We start from the raw sequence: 16,607 nt of genomic DNA, 5'->3' as shown, positions 1-16,607 counted from the left end.
AAAGCCCAAAAAGAGGTGGGCTGTTTTTACTTGTCTTTGTCCAGATGGATCCTGTTTTTTTTTTTGTAATAAAAAAAATGAGTAGAATGTCAAAAGTTTAAATTAAAATTGTTTTAACAGTACCTGTCACCAAATAAAACTTTCAATATAGTGTTCCTTGTGTAATTCACAGACCCTTTCCCACTCATTTGCTTTTAAAATTATCAACATATTGTAAATATGTTTAAAATGTAATAGAAAAAACGGCCACTAGGTGGCTCTGTTCTGTTCCCTGCCACATTTAATACAATAAGTTTCCTCCTGGTCTAGCGGGAGACCACACTCAGGGTGTGTTTCTCTGCACTGAGCTTGATTGACAGCTGCACAGAGCCTTACTGTAAGCTTCAAAGAGGCTCATTGAAAGCTGCAAAGAGCCTCACTGAAACATGCATAGAGCCTCACTGAAAGCTGCACAGAGCCTCACTGAAAGATGTAAAGAGCCTTACTAAATCATGCATAGAGCCTCACTGAAATATGCATAGAGCCTCACTGAAACATGCATAGAGCCTCACTGAAATATGCACAGAGCTTGAGGTCTTTTATTCATCACAGCATTCAACCATGTGAGGGCGGAAGTAGTCCCCCAGCAGGCTTCAATGATGTCATGCCTGCTGGGAAATGCCCACTTTCTCCTGATGGGAGATTATACTAGAGCTATACAGAGCTTTTTAAAGCTCTGAATTTTTTTTAAGGGTGGGAGGGGTGTTAAGGGTTGTTAGGGAACATAGCCTGAGTTAGTTTAGAAAAGTTTATTTGGTGACAGGTACTTTTTAAATTAAATTTTTATGTTGAATATATAATTAAAAAAATGTTTAGTCTATTTTCTTATTTCAAATTGTGCTCATTACTATCTGTATAGATATATATCCATCAAAGAAATGGTGCAGCACTCCATACAAAAATCCAAGGTGCAAAAGGTTTTATTCACTCCATATCAGTAGCTACTTATATGGAGTGAATAAAACCTTTTGCACCTTGGATTTTTGCATGGAGTGCTGCACCATTTCTTTGATGGATTAACTATGGAGCTCTGATCAAGTTCCCTGGGAGCTGGCACCCGACCGTCTTTTCTTAGAAAGCTAAGTAGTGCTGCAAAAACCTTTATTGTTTATATATATATGTATATATATATATATATATATATATATATATATGTATGTGTATATATATATATATATATATATATATATATATATATATATATCCCGCAGGTGGAGCAGCACTCAAACATAGGTTGGTGGGTGCAAGCTGTGGTTAGGCTTTGGTCTCGAGCCCCTCTGGATACAGCAAAAGTGGAAACAAGGCAGCACTCTGAAGTAGTGATAACTAGTGGCTTTATTATCAACAAAGAATGTACATCGACGTTTCGGCCACCCCACGTGGCCATCATCAAGGCTTGATGATGGCCACGTGAGGTAGCCAAAATGTCGTTGTACACTACTTCGGAGTGATGCCGTGTTTCCACTTTTGCTATATATCCCTATACTCTGGCTACTGAACCAAGTAATAATCTGAAACTATATAGAGATCACTTTTAGCAGTCTCCTCTCTATCATCACAGGCAGGATTACACTGATTTGTACTTTCATTTTTAACATAAAATATTTTTATATACTTTCAGCTATGGCAGATCTTGTGGATGAGACCATTTCACAAAGCAGAAGAGTAATCATTGTCTTAGGAAACATATTCAATGAAAAGAATGGTGATGACTTTGAACAGCAAAAAGCCATGTACGATGCCCTCATTCGGAATAAAACTAAAGTCATTTTGATTGAGTTAGAAAAGATAACTGACTACGCAAACATGTCTGAATCAATCAAATACATCAAACAGAAGCAAGGTGTTGTGCGGTGGAAAGGAAAATTCACAGAAGCAGCTCTTTCACCTAACACAAGGTTCTGGAAAAATATCCGATATCAGATGCCTCCAGCCCAGCGTCATAATGACAAGGAATTACACTACATACATTCAGAAGATTAAAAATGAACTATTAATGACTTGGATACTGTACACACCTATTCTTCTATCAAATCTTATATGCATTGATAACACTAGGCCCTTGGTTAGAGCTACTTAAATGGGCAAAACTCACCAGCACACTGCTATTCCTAATAACAATGATATGACCAACTTGAACATTCTATTGATATCTTTGTTCACTGATGCTACCATATCAGATATTACCTCAGATTGTTACTGACACTTTCATGAAATATAATGTGCATCCTGCTGAACTCTCAGGTCTGTTTAGTTACTGACAGTTAACAGTCCTTGTTATCAGGTATTTACTGTACAGTTATATTTGTAGTCCTTACTTCACACATCATATACACCTGATTTGTTGGGATATACATGTAAAACTTTACTCAGTTGTTTAATATGTTTAGTTGGTTAACATAATTGGAACATTAAATATTACTCCTACCTCATTCAAACCTTTAATGGAGTTTTTCCATCTCATAAAGCTACACCATTTTACTACCCATATGCCATCTTATTATTACCCTTGTTACAAGAACTACACACAGCTGAGATGCGAATATCTATGTATTTGTATGGCCCTGACATAAGATGAATTCAACTTACAATGGGCTCGTAGAGGCCACCATAGGTTGCGGCCTACACTGAGAGGAGACCCGTGAATTGGCTACCTTCCTACATATCCATAAAAAAATTCCAGCAGCACTCCAATATGCATGAAAAACTTAATGTGGTTTATTCACCGAGTGTCACAGCTAAGTTTCGGCTGTAGCCTTTCTCAAGTTTAACAAATGTGATTTGTGATCGGGGCTCCATACGTGTGCTAGTGACAGGAAAGATTGCCTACATACCTATACAAGATCTTACCCTAGCATAGCGGTCTGAGTTGTGCCATAACCGCGCAATGAGGGCACGCCTATAGAGGGCATGCACTATAGTGAAGGAATAAGATAAGGGAGGGTTGGGAGGGTTCCACAAACGACACGTGCTCCGCCCCTGTAGGAGAGGGGGAAGTTATATACACACGCCCCCACCTGTTCCTAATAAGCCCCACCTGGAAGTGCAGGGAGCGATAATTACTTCCGCCCCTCGCACAAATACAGCCCATCAGGCTTTATACTTGTGATCGGGGCTCCATACGTGTACTAGTGACAGGAAAGATTGCCTACATACCTATACAAGATCTTACCCTAGCATAGCGGTCTGAGTTGTGCCATAACCGCGCAATGAGGGCACGCCTATAGAGGGCAAAAAGCAACCATGCTAGGATGAATACAATTCCTGAAATAAAACATCCTACAACCAGCATCAATCTTCACATACCCGAAGTAGACTACCTAGTGTGCTGAAAGAGTAGCCCTGACCAACTAGTGACTACTAGAGGTGGTAACCATACCTTTGAAACCGTGGTAGTAATGTCCACCTGTAAAGAATCAACCTGAGAATAACCTTCCCTGCCAAATATACTAACTGAACTATACCTATCACCATCCCTACTTGTGACATTACTTCAAATGGACACGGAAAGGCTAACTTCATGGCAGGTCTGACTAGCACCAATCCCCTGCTATTTAAGAGGCAAAAACTGACAGGAAAATGACAAGAAATACCTATCTACCTGATTGACCGTGTGGGTCATGTCGCCTGACAAGGTTCACGAAGGCACCTTACCTGATTAAGACTGTAACAGACATACCTAACTAGCCACTGTACTGACCCAACTGGACTTGGAAGTGATGACCTGTTGCAGATGACAGCTCCCTGCGAGAGCAACGTTCCTGTAGACGTGACCAGTGTTTAGGTGAACCATCATGCCTGTAGACATGACAGGTCTTTGTGAAATCATCGTGTCTGTAAACATCACAGGTCTTTGTAAACCACTTTTTTTTTTTTTTTAATAAGTGTGAAATGCCATATTGAGATTGTATGCTATCTGAAACGTGTCAGATTACCTACATAACCCTGTCAAATCAATAGCTCTGAAATGAGACAGCAGCAACCACGATTCAATCCCCGATCCTAAAGAAATGAGTCATGTAACTGTATTAAATGCACAATATATCTGCAACTAAATGCTGGCCCTCCTTAAAAGAGAACGTGCAATTATGCCGGATAGTTGAATCTGTGTACTATAACGAAATGATAACGTCATCGAGAAATACAACAGACGATGTTGTATCTGACCTGAAAACGTGTCAGGTCATAACAAATATAACACACGACAAAATTGCTCTGAAAACTAGTCAGTAGCAACTGGCATTACCCCTTTTAACCTGAAGAGGAGTCAGGCAACAGGGTAACATGAGTATTCATGACAAGATACCTGTATGAAGCTGGCGTGTTGTTCTGAAGGCGTGTCAGTAACAAAAATGACCAATTGTGTCCAATACCCTAAGCAAATGATCTACCTCCCCTGTGTGCACCACATGAAACATGTTAACCGTATGTACGGCATAACCTGCTAACAGTATACCCCACTACAAGTCGCTACTCAATATGTTATTGCTCTGAGACATGTCTGTAACAATAACCTATGTGGTGCATCCCCCCCTGCAGACGTAGGAGGTTTAAGAATATGTGCTCGATATATCTGCAATGAATGTAAGCACCATATGAATACTGTAATCGTGTATTGTAAATATATGTACAGCCAGAGGTGCAACTGCTATTCAACACTAGGAACAAATGCACATAATAACCTACCCGCATACAACTATGGTAGTATGCAACAAATGCTGTGTACTGGTGCATGTATCATACACAAACTGGGAGCGTAAGTACCGTGAAAACGTAAGGAACGTTATGAATTTATGCTCTAACATCATTATGAGTACCGCATACATGCCGAGAAAATAAAGTGTAAACATATATCTAAAAAGATAAAAGACAATGTGCAACTATGCCGGATAGTTGAATATGTCTACTATAAGTAACTGATAACGCGGTCATGAAATACCACGGAGGAGGCTGTATCTGTCCTGAGAACGTCTCAGGTCATGACAATAAACCACAATGTAATTGCTCTGAAAATTTGTCGGTAGCAACCGACATTAACTCCTTAAGCTGAAGGAGTCAGGCAAATAGGGCAACATCCTAACAAAGCTGTATAAGCTTTCCGTATAAACACTATGCACGAATATGCAGTATGAAAGCTATGAGCATGAGTACAGTAAAGCTACGGGAGCATATGTGTAGTGTGGACTCTAAGGATGGAAATGCAGAAAAACTATTACCCATGTGCAGAACAACAAAATAAAGCTATGAGCATGAGTACAGTAAAGCTACGGGAGCATATGTATAGCGTAGACTCTAAGGATGGAAATGCAAAAAACTATTACCCATGTGCAGTACAACAAAATAAAGCTATGAACGTAACCAGACTATGAGCGTAACGTGCAACTATGCCAGATAGTTGAATCTGTGTACTATAACAAAATAATGTAATCGAGAAATACAACAGACGAGGTTGTATCTGACCTGAAAACGTGTCAGGTCATAACAAATACACCAACGACAAAATTGCTCTGAATACAAGTCAGTAGCAACCGACATTACCCCTTAACCTGAAGAGGAGTCAGGCAACAGGTTAACATTGTGAGTATTCCTGAAATTGGTTGCTCTGAATGTGAGTCAGTAACAACCGCAATTCAACCCCTGAAGGAACGAGTCAGATGACCGGGTATTGAACAGCCGATTAGTGCCACTAAAATGATGACCACCCTTTGAACGAGTACCTGTGCCGTATAGTTGAATATGTGTACTATAACTAACTGATAACGTAGTTGTGAAATACAACAGAGGAGGTTGTATCTGACCTGAGAACTTGTCAGATCATGACAATAAACAACAATGCGATTGCTCTGAACGAGTCAGTAGCAACCAACATTGACCCCTTAACCTGAAGAGGAGTCAGGCAATAGGGCTACATCCTGACAAACCTGAGTGAACTTTCCGTATAAAAGACTATGCACGAATACACAGAATGAATGCTATAAACATACGTACAGTAAAAGCTACGGGAGCATGTGTGTAGTGTAGACGCTATGGATGAACATGCAGAATAAATACCATTACCCATGTACAGTAAACACTATGGATGTTAGTGCAGAGAACATAACAGAATGAATGCTACATGTACGCAGAATAAGTACTACAACGTGTCAGCATAATAATTACTACTATCGTATGTACAGAATGAATGCTACGAATGTCCGTGTAGTGTATTGCTACAATTCTATGTGCAATATACATGACGTGAACATGTCTGTGGTATGAATACAACGAGCGTATATGTGGTATAAATGCTATGAGCGTATAGTGATATGATACTATGAGCAGTATAATGCTATGAGTATACTTGCGGTATCAATGCTAAGAGCGTATGTGCATGTGCAGTATAAATGCTACAAGTACATGTGCAGTATAAGCGTCGAGCATATGTGCTACAAATTAATATGTGGTATGACGCTATGAGGTATGAGTACTATGAGCAGTATAATGCTGTGAACATGCTATGAGCGCATGGCCACAACTGCACGAAACAGCATGACACTATGTGTGAGAACCGTATGAAACCTGCGTGTATGAATGCAGTGAACGTGTGAACAACAAAACAATGACCGTGTAACCAATATAACTGCCATGAGCATATGAACCCTGCATGTATGAATGCGATGAACAAAACCATAACCGTGTGACCAATATAACTGCCATGAGCATATGAAACCTGCGTGTATGAATGCGGTGAACATGTGAACAACTTAAGAACCGTGAGCGTGTGACCACTATAACTGCCATGAGTGTATGAACCATATAATCGCTATAGGCAGTATACTGCCGTAACCAGTATGAAATACCATTAACATATGAACCGAATGATACTTTGAGCGTATGAACCAGTGATAATTACGAGGTGTTTGATGAACGTAACATGGTAGAAAGAACGTAAGACCGTGAACATGCCAAGAATATGTGAACAGCATAAATGCCAAGTTTGTGGACCGTGTAAAACACCAGCGAGTGAGAGAATAACCATGAGGTGAACAGCATAAACGAGTTTGCACAGTATAAATGCTGTGAATGTATCGTCAGTGAGTATATGTACCGTATATAATGATATTAGCACATGAAACTGTATACATACTATGCGCGTACGAGCAGTGTGCCATAAGCGTATGAATTAACCATGAGAGTACGGAAAATAAGAAACTCATGGCGTTATCAAACCGTGAAGATGCTCTATTCGTGTGCACCTTGTACCAGTAATGCTTGTATGCCCATAATAAACCAAGCGTATGAACCGTATGGATACCATGATCGTGCAAATAACGAGTATTACACTGTGTATACTATGATTTAATTGGATGTAGCCTATGTTATATCTCTACAGAGCATTGCACCCTACTGCATACTATATTGAAACAAGACAGTCTGAAGAGCACTGCATCACCACACACAGCATATGCTACCCTGCAACGTGATCCTCTGCAGAGTATTGCACCACACCAAACAGTAAATGCCACCCTGTGTTGCAACGAGACCCTTCGCAGAGCAATGCACCACACTGGACATGCTAACTGTAACGACCATCTGCAGAGCATTGCACTATGTCCTATATAATATGTTGTATTGAAACCATCCCATCTGCAGAGCATTGCACTAACTGTATAAAGTTTGTTTATAATGAGACCATCTGCAGAGTATAGCACTATACTGTATATAATATATATAATATTGTAACAAGACCATCTGCAGAGCATAGCACCATAGCTGTATATCATGTATACTATATTGTAACGAGACCATCTGCAGAGCATTGCACCTTAACTATATATCATGTATACTATATTGTAACAAGACCATCTGCAGAGCATATCGCCATAGCTGTATATCATGTATACTATATTGTAACAAGACCATCTGCAGAGCACTGACCTATACCGTTATACAGTACATGTTATATTGTAACGAGACCCTTTGCAGAGCATTACACTGTACCGTATACTGCAACGGCACCGTATACCCCGCAGAGCACCGCAGCACACAGCAAAAGTTATATTGAAACGACTCTTTGCAGAGCATTGCACCACACTGTATACAGCAAACGTTATATTGAAACAACCCTCTGCAGAGCATTACACTATACTTTAGATTAACGATAGCAGACAAGCTGTCAGAACCGCATAAAGAGGACTGGGCAGCTGCCGCAACCTGTCCCAAGGGCATAGACAATTGTAGCTGTGCGGTTGGCGGGCGGTCCACATGTCGCCATGAGGCAGCTAGCGGGCTGCGTGAAATGCTGAGGCCGCACCACCCCCCAGCACCGATTTAACTCCCCTGCTTGCCGCTCCTGGCCCCCACTACCGCTGCGGGCAGAGCCAGCCAGAACCATACCTGCCCAATATTACCTTATAATCAGAGTGAGACACGGCATCCCCAGATAAGACGGTCAGCGGAGCTGCCAGGAATGCCACGCCTGCACCCCCAGACTCATGATCAGCGAGGCCTCCGCACTGTGACCAGCAGCTCTGAGGATTTTTGTGGGAGATTCAAACACCAGACACAGGAAGCAGAGATTCCACAAACGACACGTGCTCCGCCCCTGTAGGAGAGGGGGAAGTTATATACACACGCCCCCACCTGTTCCCAATAAGCCCCACCTGGAAGTGCAGGGAGCGATAATTACTTCCGCCCCTCGCACAAATACAGCTCATCAGGCTTTATACATAAACAGGGTATTTTAAGCATTTGGCTCCAATTATCTGAGCAATCATCTTAATTAGTGCATAACATATTAAATAAAGTGCCTTTGTAAAATTCCATAATCATAATGAGCCATCCATTCAGTGTACATAGTAAAGTGCAAAAGCGTTACATAGTGAAGGTGTCAGTGTCATCAGAGTAATACATAGATTGCAATATCTTAGTAAAAACATAATATGTATTTTACATAGTGGTAATTAGTGTACATGTTAGAGGGGCGGGGCATACATACACTCTACTGCCTGCAATAGATATTCAATAATGGCACAGGACTGCTGTCCGGCCTGTGTGCCTGTGCGCATGCGCACACATAACTCACTAGAGAGTCAAACCAATCAGCAGCAGGTGTTCTCGTTATCCTGACAACCTTTTCCCTGGTAGGCACGTGTCTGCGCAAGAGGTGGAAGAGAGTCTCGGACTGCCATGCTAGGTTCCTAGCAATGTGCTTGGACATTACTATAGTGAATAAATGACTTAAATACCTGCTGTTAGAATAGGCTCAACTGGCTATGGCGCCCTCACCTCACGCAAATCACGTAATGGGGAGCACCGCTTGGACCATCACGGACCCTGTCACAAACGTGGGACCCTGGGGGTCAGATAAAGCCTGTCAGCCAATTCGTCAGGCATACGTAATAAGGGAAATGTTGCTACCAAGCATATACTCATCTACAGACATCAATGTTTAGACTCTATGCACATAACAAGTGAGGATTTTTATGCTGTTTTATGCCACCGACTCCTATTCATATGTTATTAAAACAGGACATCGAGAACGCCTGCCGCTGATTGGTTTGACTTTCTAGCGATTCATGTGCGTGCATGTGCACAGGCACATAGGTCGACATGGTGCACCAAACAGCAGCAGCGGCGTCCTGCGCCATTATTGAATATCTATTGCAGACAGTAAAGCCCGGGTGAGTGTATGTATGCCCCGCCCCCTTAACATGTACACTAATTACCACTGTGTACAATACACATGATGTTTTTACTAAGATATTGTAATCTAAGTATTACTCTGATGACACTGGCACCTTCACTATGTAACACTGTTAAACTTTTACACCCTGTTCCAAATTATTATGCAAATTATATTTAAGTATCACAAAGATTAATTATTTTGTTTTTCAGTTTAACTCATGGATGGCATTGTGTCTCAGGGCTCTTTTGATCACTGAACACAATCTCGGTCACCTATGATGATTAGATGAGCCCAATTTACCCCCTTAAGGACTCAGCCCAATTTTGCCTTAAAGGGGTAGTCCAGTGTTGAAAAACTTATCCCCTATCCTAAGGGGATCATCCCTCTCTGCTTCCAGCTTGTGTGGTGTAAAGAAGGCTCTAATACTACTGTGTGAAACTGGTGTGCGAATTTTCGCAAATGCGAAAATTTGCATATGCTAATTATCGCATATGCGAATTTTTGCATGTACTGATTTTTGTATATGCTCATTTTCGCATATGTTAATTTTCGCATACGCGAATTTTTGCATATGCGAAAATAAAACACGAATATTCACGAATATATGACTATATTCCCTAATTAGAGATGAGCGAATCGAAGCTGACGAACCCAAATTTGTTACAAATTTCATGAAATATTCATTTTGCAACGAATGCAAATAACGCTGCGATTCTATTGCGCAAATCACTTAATTAAACTCAATTTCCAGCGGTCCAGGTTCCAGGACATCTAAAATGGCGGATCCACATGTCAGTACATGGGGCAAGGAACGCTGGGAAGGCGGGAAGGCAAGGCAGGAAAGGAAGGGTACTATTTTGTACCTGTTAATTTGTCAAGGGCCTACATACGGTGAAAGGACAGACAAAAGTAATCACCGGCAGATGTTTTAAAAAAATACTACGTTTTTAAGCGCATTGTAGCGCATTTTTCTGCCCTCATAAGTGCATACCACATACTTACATCTAAGTAGTGTACTATTTTGTGCCTGTTAATCTGTCAAGAGCTTACATACTGCGAAAGGACAGCCAAAAGTAATCACCAGCTGTTGTTTTACTCCGATACGTTTATTAAGCGCACAGTAGCGCATTTTTCTGCCCTCATAAGTGCATACCACATACCTACATCTAAGTAGTGTACTATTTTAAACCTGTTAATCTGTCAAGGGCCTAGATACTGTGAAAGTCCAGGCAAAAGTACTCACCGGCTGGTGGGGTACTCAGATACTTTTTAAGTGTACTGTAGCACATTTTTCTGTCCTCATAAGTGCATACCACATACCTACATCTTAGTGTACTATCTGGTACTTGTTAATCTGTCAAGGGTCTAGATACTGTGAAAGGACAGCCAATAGTACACATCTGATGCTGTTCTAGACAAATACTGTTTTAAGCATAGTGAAGCGTATTGTACTCCCCTTATATACGCAATAAGTATCTCAGGCAGAGTAGTGCCAGGACATGCACAGAGGAGTGGCAGAGGCCTAAATTCATCAGGCACAGGCAGAGGTCGCAGCAGAGTAGGGGTGTGTGTTGCAACCGGAGTCGCAGCGAGAGGTCTGAGCTCCCGATGTCAGCTAGCAGTCGTGTCGTGACCAGCAACCCAGCAGCATTGATTGATTGGTTCACGCGGTCATCAATTTCATCCCAAGTGAGGTTCACTCGGTCATCCACTTCATTCCAAGTGATATCCGACACCCCCAGTCAACAGTCAATGGATTCCTCAGACTCAACCCTCAGTTGGCATGGCCCTCATGCTAATGCTACCACCTCAAGGCTCTGTCATTGTGCTGCCATATGGTCTCCTCATGTTAATGCTGTCACCTCCAGGCTCTCTCCTTCTGCTGCTCTATGGTCTCCTCATGCTAATGCTACCACCTCCACGCTCTGTCATTGTGCCACCATATGGTCTCCTCATGCTGATGCTAACACCTCCAGGCACTGTCATTGTGCCACCATATGGTCTCCTCATTTTGATGCTGCTGCCTCCAGGCTCTCTCATTGTGCTGCTCTATGGTCTCCTCATGCTGATGCTACCGCCTCCACGCTCTGTCATTGTGCCACCATATGGTCTCCTCATGCTGATGCTGCCACCTCCAGGCTCTCTTATTCTGCTGCTCTGTGGTCTCCTCATGCTGATGCTGCCACCTCCAGGTTCTCTAATTGTGCTGCTCTATGATCTCCTCATGCTGATACTAACATATCCAGGCTCTCTCATTGTGCTGCCATGGATTCTGCAAAACATAATTAAGGTGCTTGGCCCCAGTTTCAGAAATTCCTTGCAGTAGGGTCACTTTCAGGACCCCCTGATGCCACCTCCATGCTGTGCCATTCAGACACTATATGGCATCCTCATACTTCAGCCAACTCCAGGCTGTGCAACTCAGACACTATATGGTCTACTCATGCTTCAACCACCTCCAGGCTGTGGCATTGAGCCACTATATGGTCTCCTCATGCTTCAGCCACCTCCAGGCTGTGCCATTCAGACACTATATGGTCTCCCTATGCTGCAACAAACTCCAGGCTGTGCCATTCAGCCACTAAATGATCTCTTCATACTGATGCCACCTCCAGGCTCTGTCATTGTGCTGCCATGTGACATGTGACTCATTGTTAGATTTGGTCCTTTGTACCCACACGCCGGTGCCTGGGACACTAAAACTTGGGAGTTAAAATTTAAATGTCAAAATCCTCAATTTAAATTTCAAAATCTTACATTTCAATGGTCTCCTCATGCTTCTGCCAACTCCAGGCTGTGCCATTCAGAAACTATATGGTATCCTCATGCTTCAGCCACCTCCAGGCTGTGTCATTCATCCAATACATGGTTTACTGATGCTTCAGCCAACTCCAGTCTGAGTCATTCAGCAACTATATGGTTTAGTGATGCTACTGGGCCTATTACCTATGTATGTTTATGGTAGTGCTAGGTACCATACATCTTTAATGGAAATTTCAAAATTAATCTTGTATTTTTAGAGATTTTGAGGCCCTATTGTCTCCTCATGCTTCACCCAACTCCAGGCTGTGCCATTAACTACCCAAAATCTTCAGTTTAAATTTCAAAATTCATATTTTAATCTTGGGGATTGTGAATCCCTAGTGTCTACTCATGCTGCTACCAACTCCAGGCTGTGCCATTCAGACACTATATGGTCTCCTCATGCTTCAGCCAACTCCAGGCTGTGCCATTCAGCCAATATATTGTTTACTGATGCTGCTGGGCCTGTGTCTGGGCCTAAAAATGTTGCTATGGTAGCACTAGCTACCCAAAATCTTCAATTTAAATTTCAGAATTCATCTTTCAATCTTGGGGATTGTGAAGCCCTAGTGTCTACTCATGCTGCTGCCAACTCCAGGCTGTGCCATTCAGACACTATATGGTCTCCTCATGCTTCAGCCCATCTCCAGACTGTGCTATTCAGCCAATATATGGTTTAGTGATGCTGCTGGGACTAAAAATGTTGCTATGGTAGCACTAGCTACCCAAAATCTTCAATTTAAATTTCAAAAAACATATTTTTATCTTAGAGATTGTGAATCCCTGGTGTCTACTCATGCTGCTGCCAACTCCAGGCTGTGCCATTTAGACTTTACATGGTCTCCTCTTGCTTCAGCCAACTCTAGGCTGTGTTATTCAGCCAATATATGGTTTACTGATGCTGCTGGGCCTGGGCTTAAACATTTTGTTATGGTCGTACTAGCTACCCAAAATCTTCAATTTAAATTTCAAAATTCCTCTTTTAATCTTAGGGATTGTGAAGCCATGGTGGACAGGCTGTGCCATTCAGACACTATATGTCTCGTCATGCTTCAGCCAACTCCAGGCTGTGTCATTCAGCCAATATATGGTTTAAATTTAAAAATGTGTCTTTTAATCTTAGGGATTGTGAAGCCCTAGTGTCTACTCATGCAGTTGCCAACTCCAGGCTGTGCCATTCAGTCAATATATGGTTTACTGATGCTGCTGGGCCTTGGTCTGGGCCTAAAAATGTTTTGTGGTAGCACTAGCTACCCTAAATCTTCAATTTAAATTTCAAAATTCATCTTTTATTCTTAAGGATTGTGAAGCCCTGGTGTCTATTCATGCTGCTGCCAACTCCAGGCTGTGCCATTCAAAAATGTTGTTTTAGTAGCACTAGCTACCCAAAATCTTCAATTAAAATTTCAAAATTCATCTTGTAATCTTAGGGATTGTGAAATCCTGGTGTCCACTCATGCTGCAGCCAACTCCAGGCTGTGCCATTCAGACACTATATGGTCTCCTCATGCTTCAGCTAACTTCAGGCTGTGGCATTAAGCCAATATATGGTTTACTGATGCTGCTGGGCCTGGGCCTAAAAATTTTGTTATGGTAGCACTACCTACCCAAAATCTTCAATTTAAATTTCAAAATTCATCTTTTAATCTTAGGGATTGTGAAGCCCTGGTATCTACTCATTCTGCTGCCAAGTCCAGGCTGTGCCATTCTGACACTATATGGTCTCCTGATGCTTCAGCCAACTCCAAGCTATGTCATTCAGCCAATATATGGTTTACTGATGCTGCTGGGCCTGGGTCTGGGCCTAAGATTTTTTTATGGTAGCACTGGCTACCCTAAATCTTCAATTTAAATTTGCAAATTCTTCTTTTATTCTTAGGGATTGTGAAGCCCTAGTGTCTCCTCATGCTGCTGCCAACTCCAGGCTGTGCCATTCAGCCAATATATATGGTTTACTGATGCTGCTGGGCCTGGGTCTGGGCCTAAAAAATATTTACGGTAGCACCAGCTACCCTAAATCTTCAATTTAAATTTCAAAATTCATCTTTTATTCTTAAGGATTGTGAAGCCCTGGTGTCTACTCATGCTGCTGCCAACTCCATGCTGTTCCATTCGGACACTATATGGTCTCCTCATGCTTCAGCCACCTCCAGGCTGTGTCAGTCAGCCAATATATGGTTTACTGATGCTACTGGGCCTGGACCTAATATATTTTTATGGTAGCACTAGCTACCATAATTCTTCAATTTAAATGTCAAAATTCATCTTTTAATCTTAGGGATTGTGAAGCCCTAGTGTCTCCTCATGCTGCTGCCAACTCCAGGCTGTGCCATTCAGCCAATATATATGGTTTACTGATGCTGCTGGGCCTGGGTCTGGGCCTAAAAAATATTTACGGTAGCACCAGCTACCCTAAATCTTCAATTTAAATTTCAAAATTCATCTTTTATTCTTAAGGATTGTGAAGCCCTGGTGTCTACTCATGCTGCTGCCAACTCCATGCTGTTCCATTCGGACACTGTATGGTCTCCTCATGCTTCAGCCACCTCCAGGCTGTGTCAGTCAGCCAATATATGGTTTACTGATGCTGCTGGGCCTGGACCTAATATATTTTTACGGTAGCACTAGCTACCATAAATCTTCAATTTAAATGTCAAAATTCATCTTTTAATCTTAGGGATTGTGAAGCCCTAGTGTCTCCTCATGCTGCTGCCAGCTCAATGCTGTGTCATTCAGCTACTATATGGTCTCCTCATGCTGCCAACACCTCCATGCTGTGTCATTCAGCCACTATATGTCTCCTCATGCTTCAACCTCATCCAAGCTGTGTGATTCAGCCACTATATGGTCTTCTCATGCTGCCAACACCTCCACTCTGTGTCATTCAGCCACTATATGGTCCCTTATGCTGCCAACACCTCCACGCTTTGTCATTCAGCCACTATATGGTTCCTCATGCTTCAACCTCATCCAAGCTGTGTCATTTAGCCACTATATGGTCTCCTCATGCTGCTCACACCTCCACGCTGTGTAATTTAGCCACTATATGGTCTCCTCATACTGATGCCACCTCCAGGCTCTGTCATTGTGCCACTCTGTGGCAGGGATTCTAATAGCGATGCCTGTAATCTGCATGTCATACTGAATAACAGTATTATTTCACTACCCCAGCCCACTCCATATGCGTGTTAGAACAAAGCAAAGGGTTCTACACCCCTATTGAGGCTCTCTGTAGGCTAGAAATAGCTAAATAGCTGATTTTAATATAGATTCACCGCAAATAAATTCGTATTGAACCAATTATTTTAGAAAAATTTGCCCATCTCTAATGATAATAAACTAATTCCACTAAAAGAAACATTTTCAGCACAAAATGTTGACCAAAAGCGGAGATTTATCAAAAACTGTGCAGATGAAGAGTGGTGCAGTTACCCATGGCAACCAATCAGATTGCTTCTTTCATTTTTTATGTGACCTGTGAAAAATGAATGAAGCAATCTGATTGGCAACTGCACCACTCTTCCTCTACACAGGTATTGATAAATCTCCCCCAATGATCTTTTAAATTTCCCAAAACATATATCAGATGATAGTTTGTAAAGTGTTGCCCGTAGAAGTAGGAGTAGCGATGATACCTTTTTTGTCTAACTGAGAGGATATAGATTGCAAGCTTAGGTAACATGCCTGATTAAGTTACCTAAGAAGTCTTGAAAGCTCACAATCTATATGCTTAAAGTTAGCCAATAATTATAGCATCGCTACTCCATTCATCTCCAATATATATATTTTACTGTTGCTTAGTTGTCACAATCCAATGTATGAAACCACTATAGTTTTCATCTTATTTTTTGATAACAAACAAAATGAACAAAACTTTTCTTCCTAGCCAGCAGAAGCATGGCTCCTATGATCACAGAACCTCTTAAAAACAAAAACTTGTAAGTGGAAGCAGGTAAAAAGCATTATTCAGGCTACTTTATAGTTGAGTATAGTTGTGTTGAGCTCACAGTGACTCTGATCAAAGGATTAAAAGTACTGAGAGCACAAATAGATACCCTACACCCCCAGAGAATAGAATTAAAAAATAATATAAAAACGA

General features: G+C 41.7%; 1 protein-coding gene across 14 annotated transcripts in view; it reads left to right on the top strand.

The window, feature by feature from the left end:
• Nucleotides 1–2,557, top strand: part of IL1R1 (interleukin 1 receptor type 1) — a 79,143-nt gene extending 76,586 nt beyond the window's left edge. For 12 of the 14 annotated variants that reach the window (XM_056556069.1, XM_056556076.1, XM_056556077.1 and 9 more), the window contains one exon: nt 1,661–2,556. In XM_056556069.1, coding sequence (XP_056412044.1) covers nt 1,661–2,022 — 362 coding nt within the window. In that variant the 3' untranslated portion in view covers nt 2,023–2,556. Of the gene's footprint in view, nt 1–1,660 lie in introns of all 14 variants that reach the window. The other 2 variants (XM_056556081.1, XM_056556082.1) reach the window with 1 other exon arrangement.
• Nucleotides 2,558–16,607: the final 14,050 nt, after the last annotated feature.

This window comes from Hyla sarda, chromosome 2 (assembly GCF_029499605.1).
Source record: "Hyla sarda isolate aHylSar1 chromosome 2, aHylSar1.hap1, whole genome shotgun sequence".
Taxonomy (NCBI): domain Eukaryota; kingdom Metazoa; phylum Chordata; class Amphibia; order Anura; family Hylidae; genus Hyla; species Hyla sarda.
The sequence above is the reverse complement of the archived record's forward strand: the minus strand, read 5'-3'. Positions and strand labels throughout refer to the sequence as shown.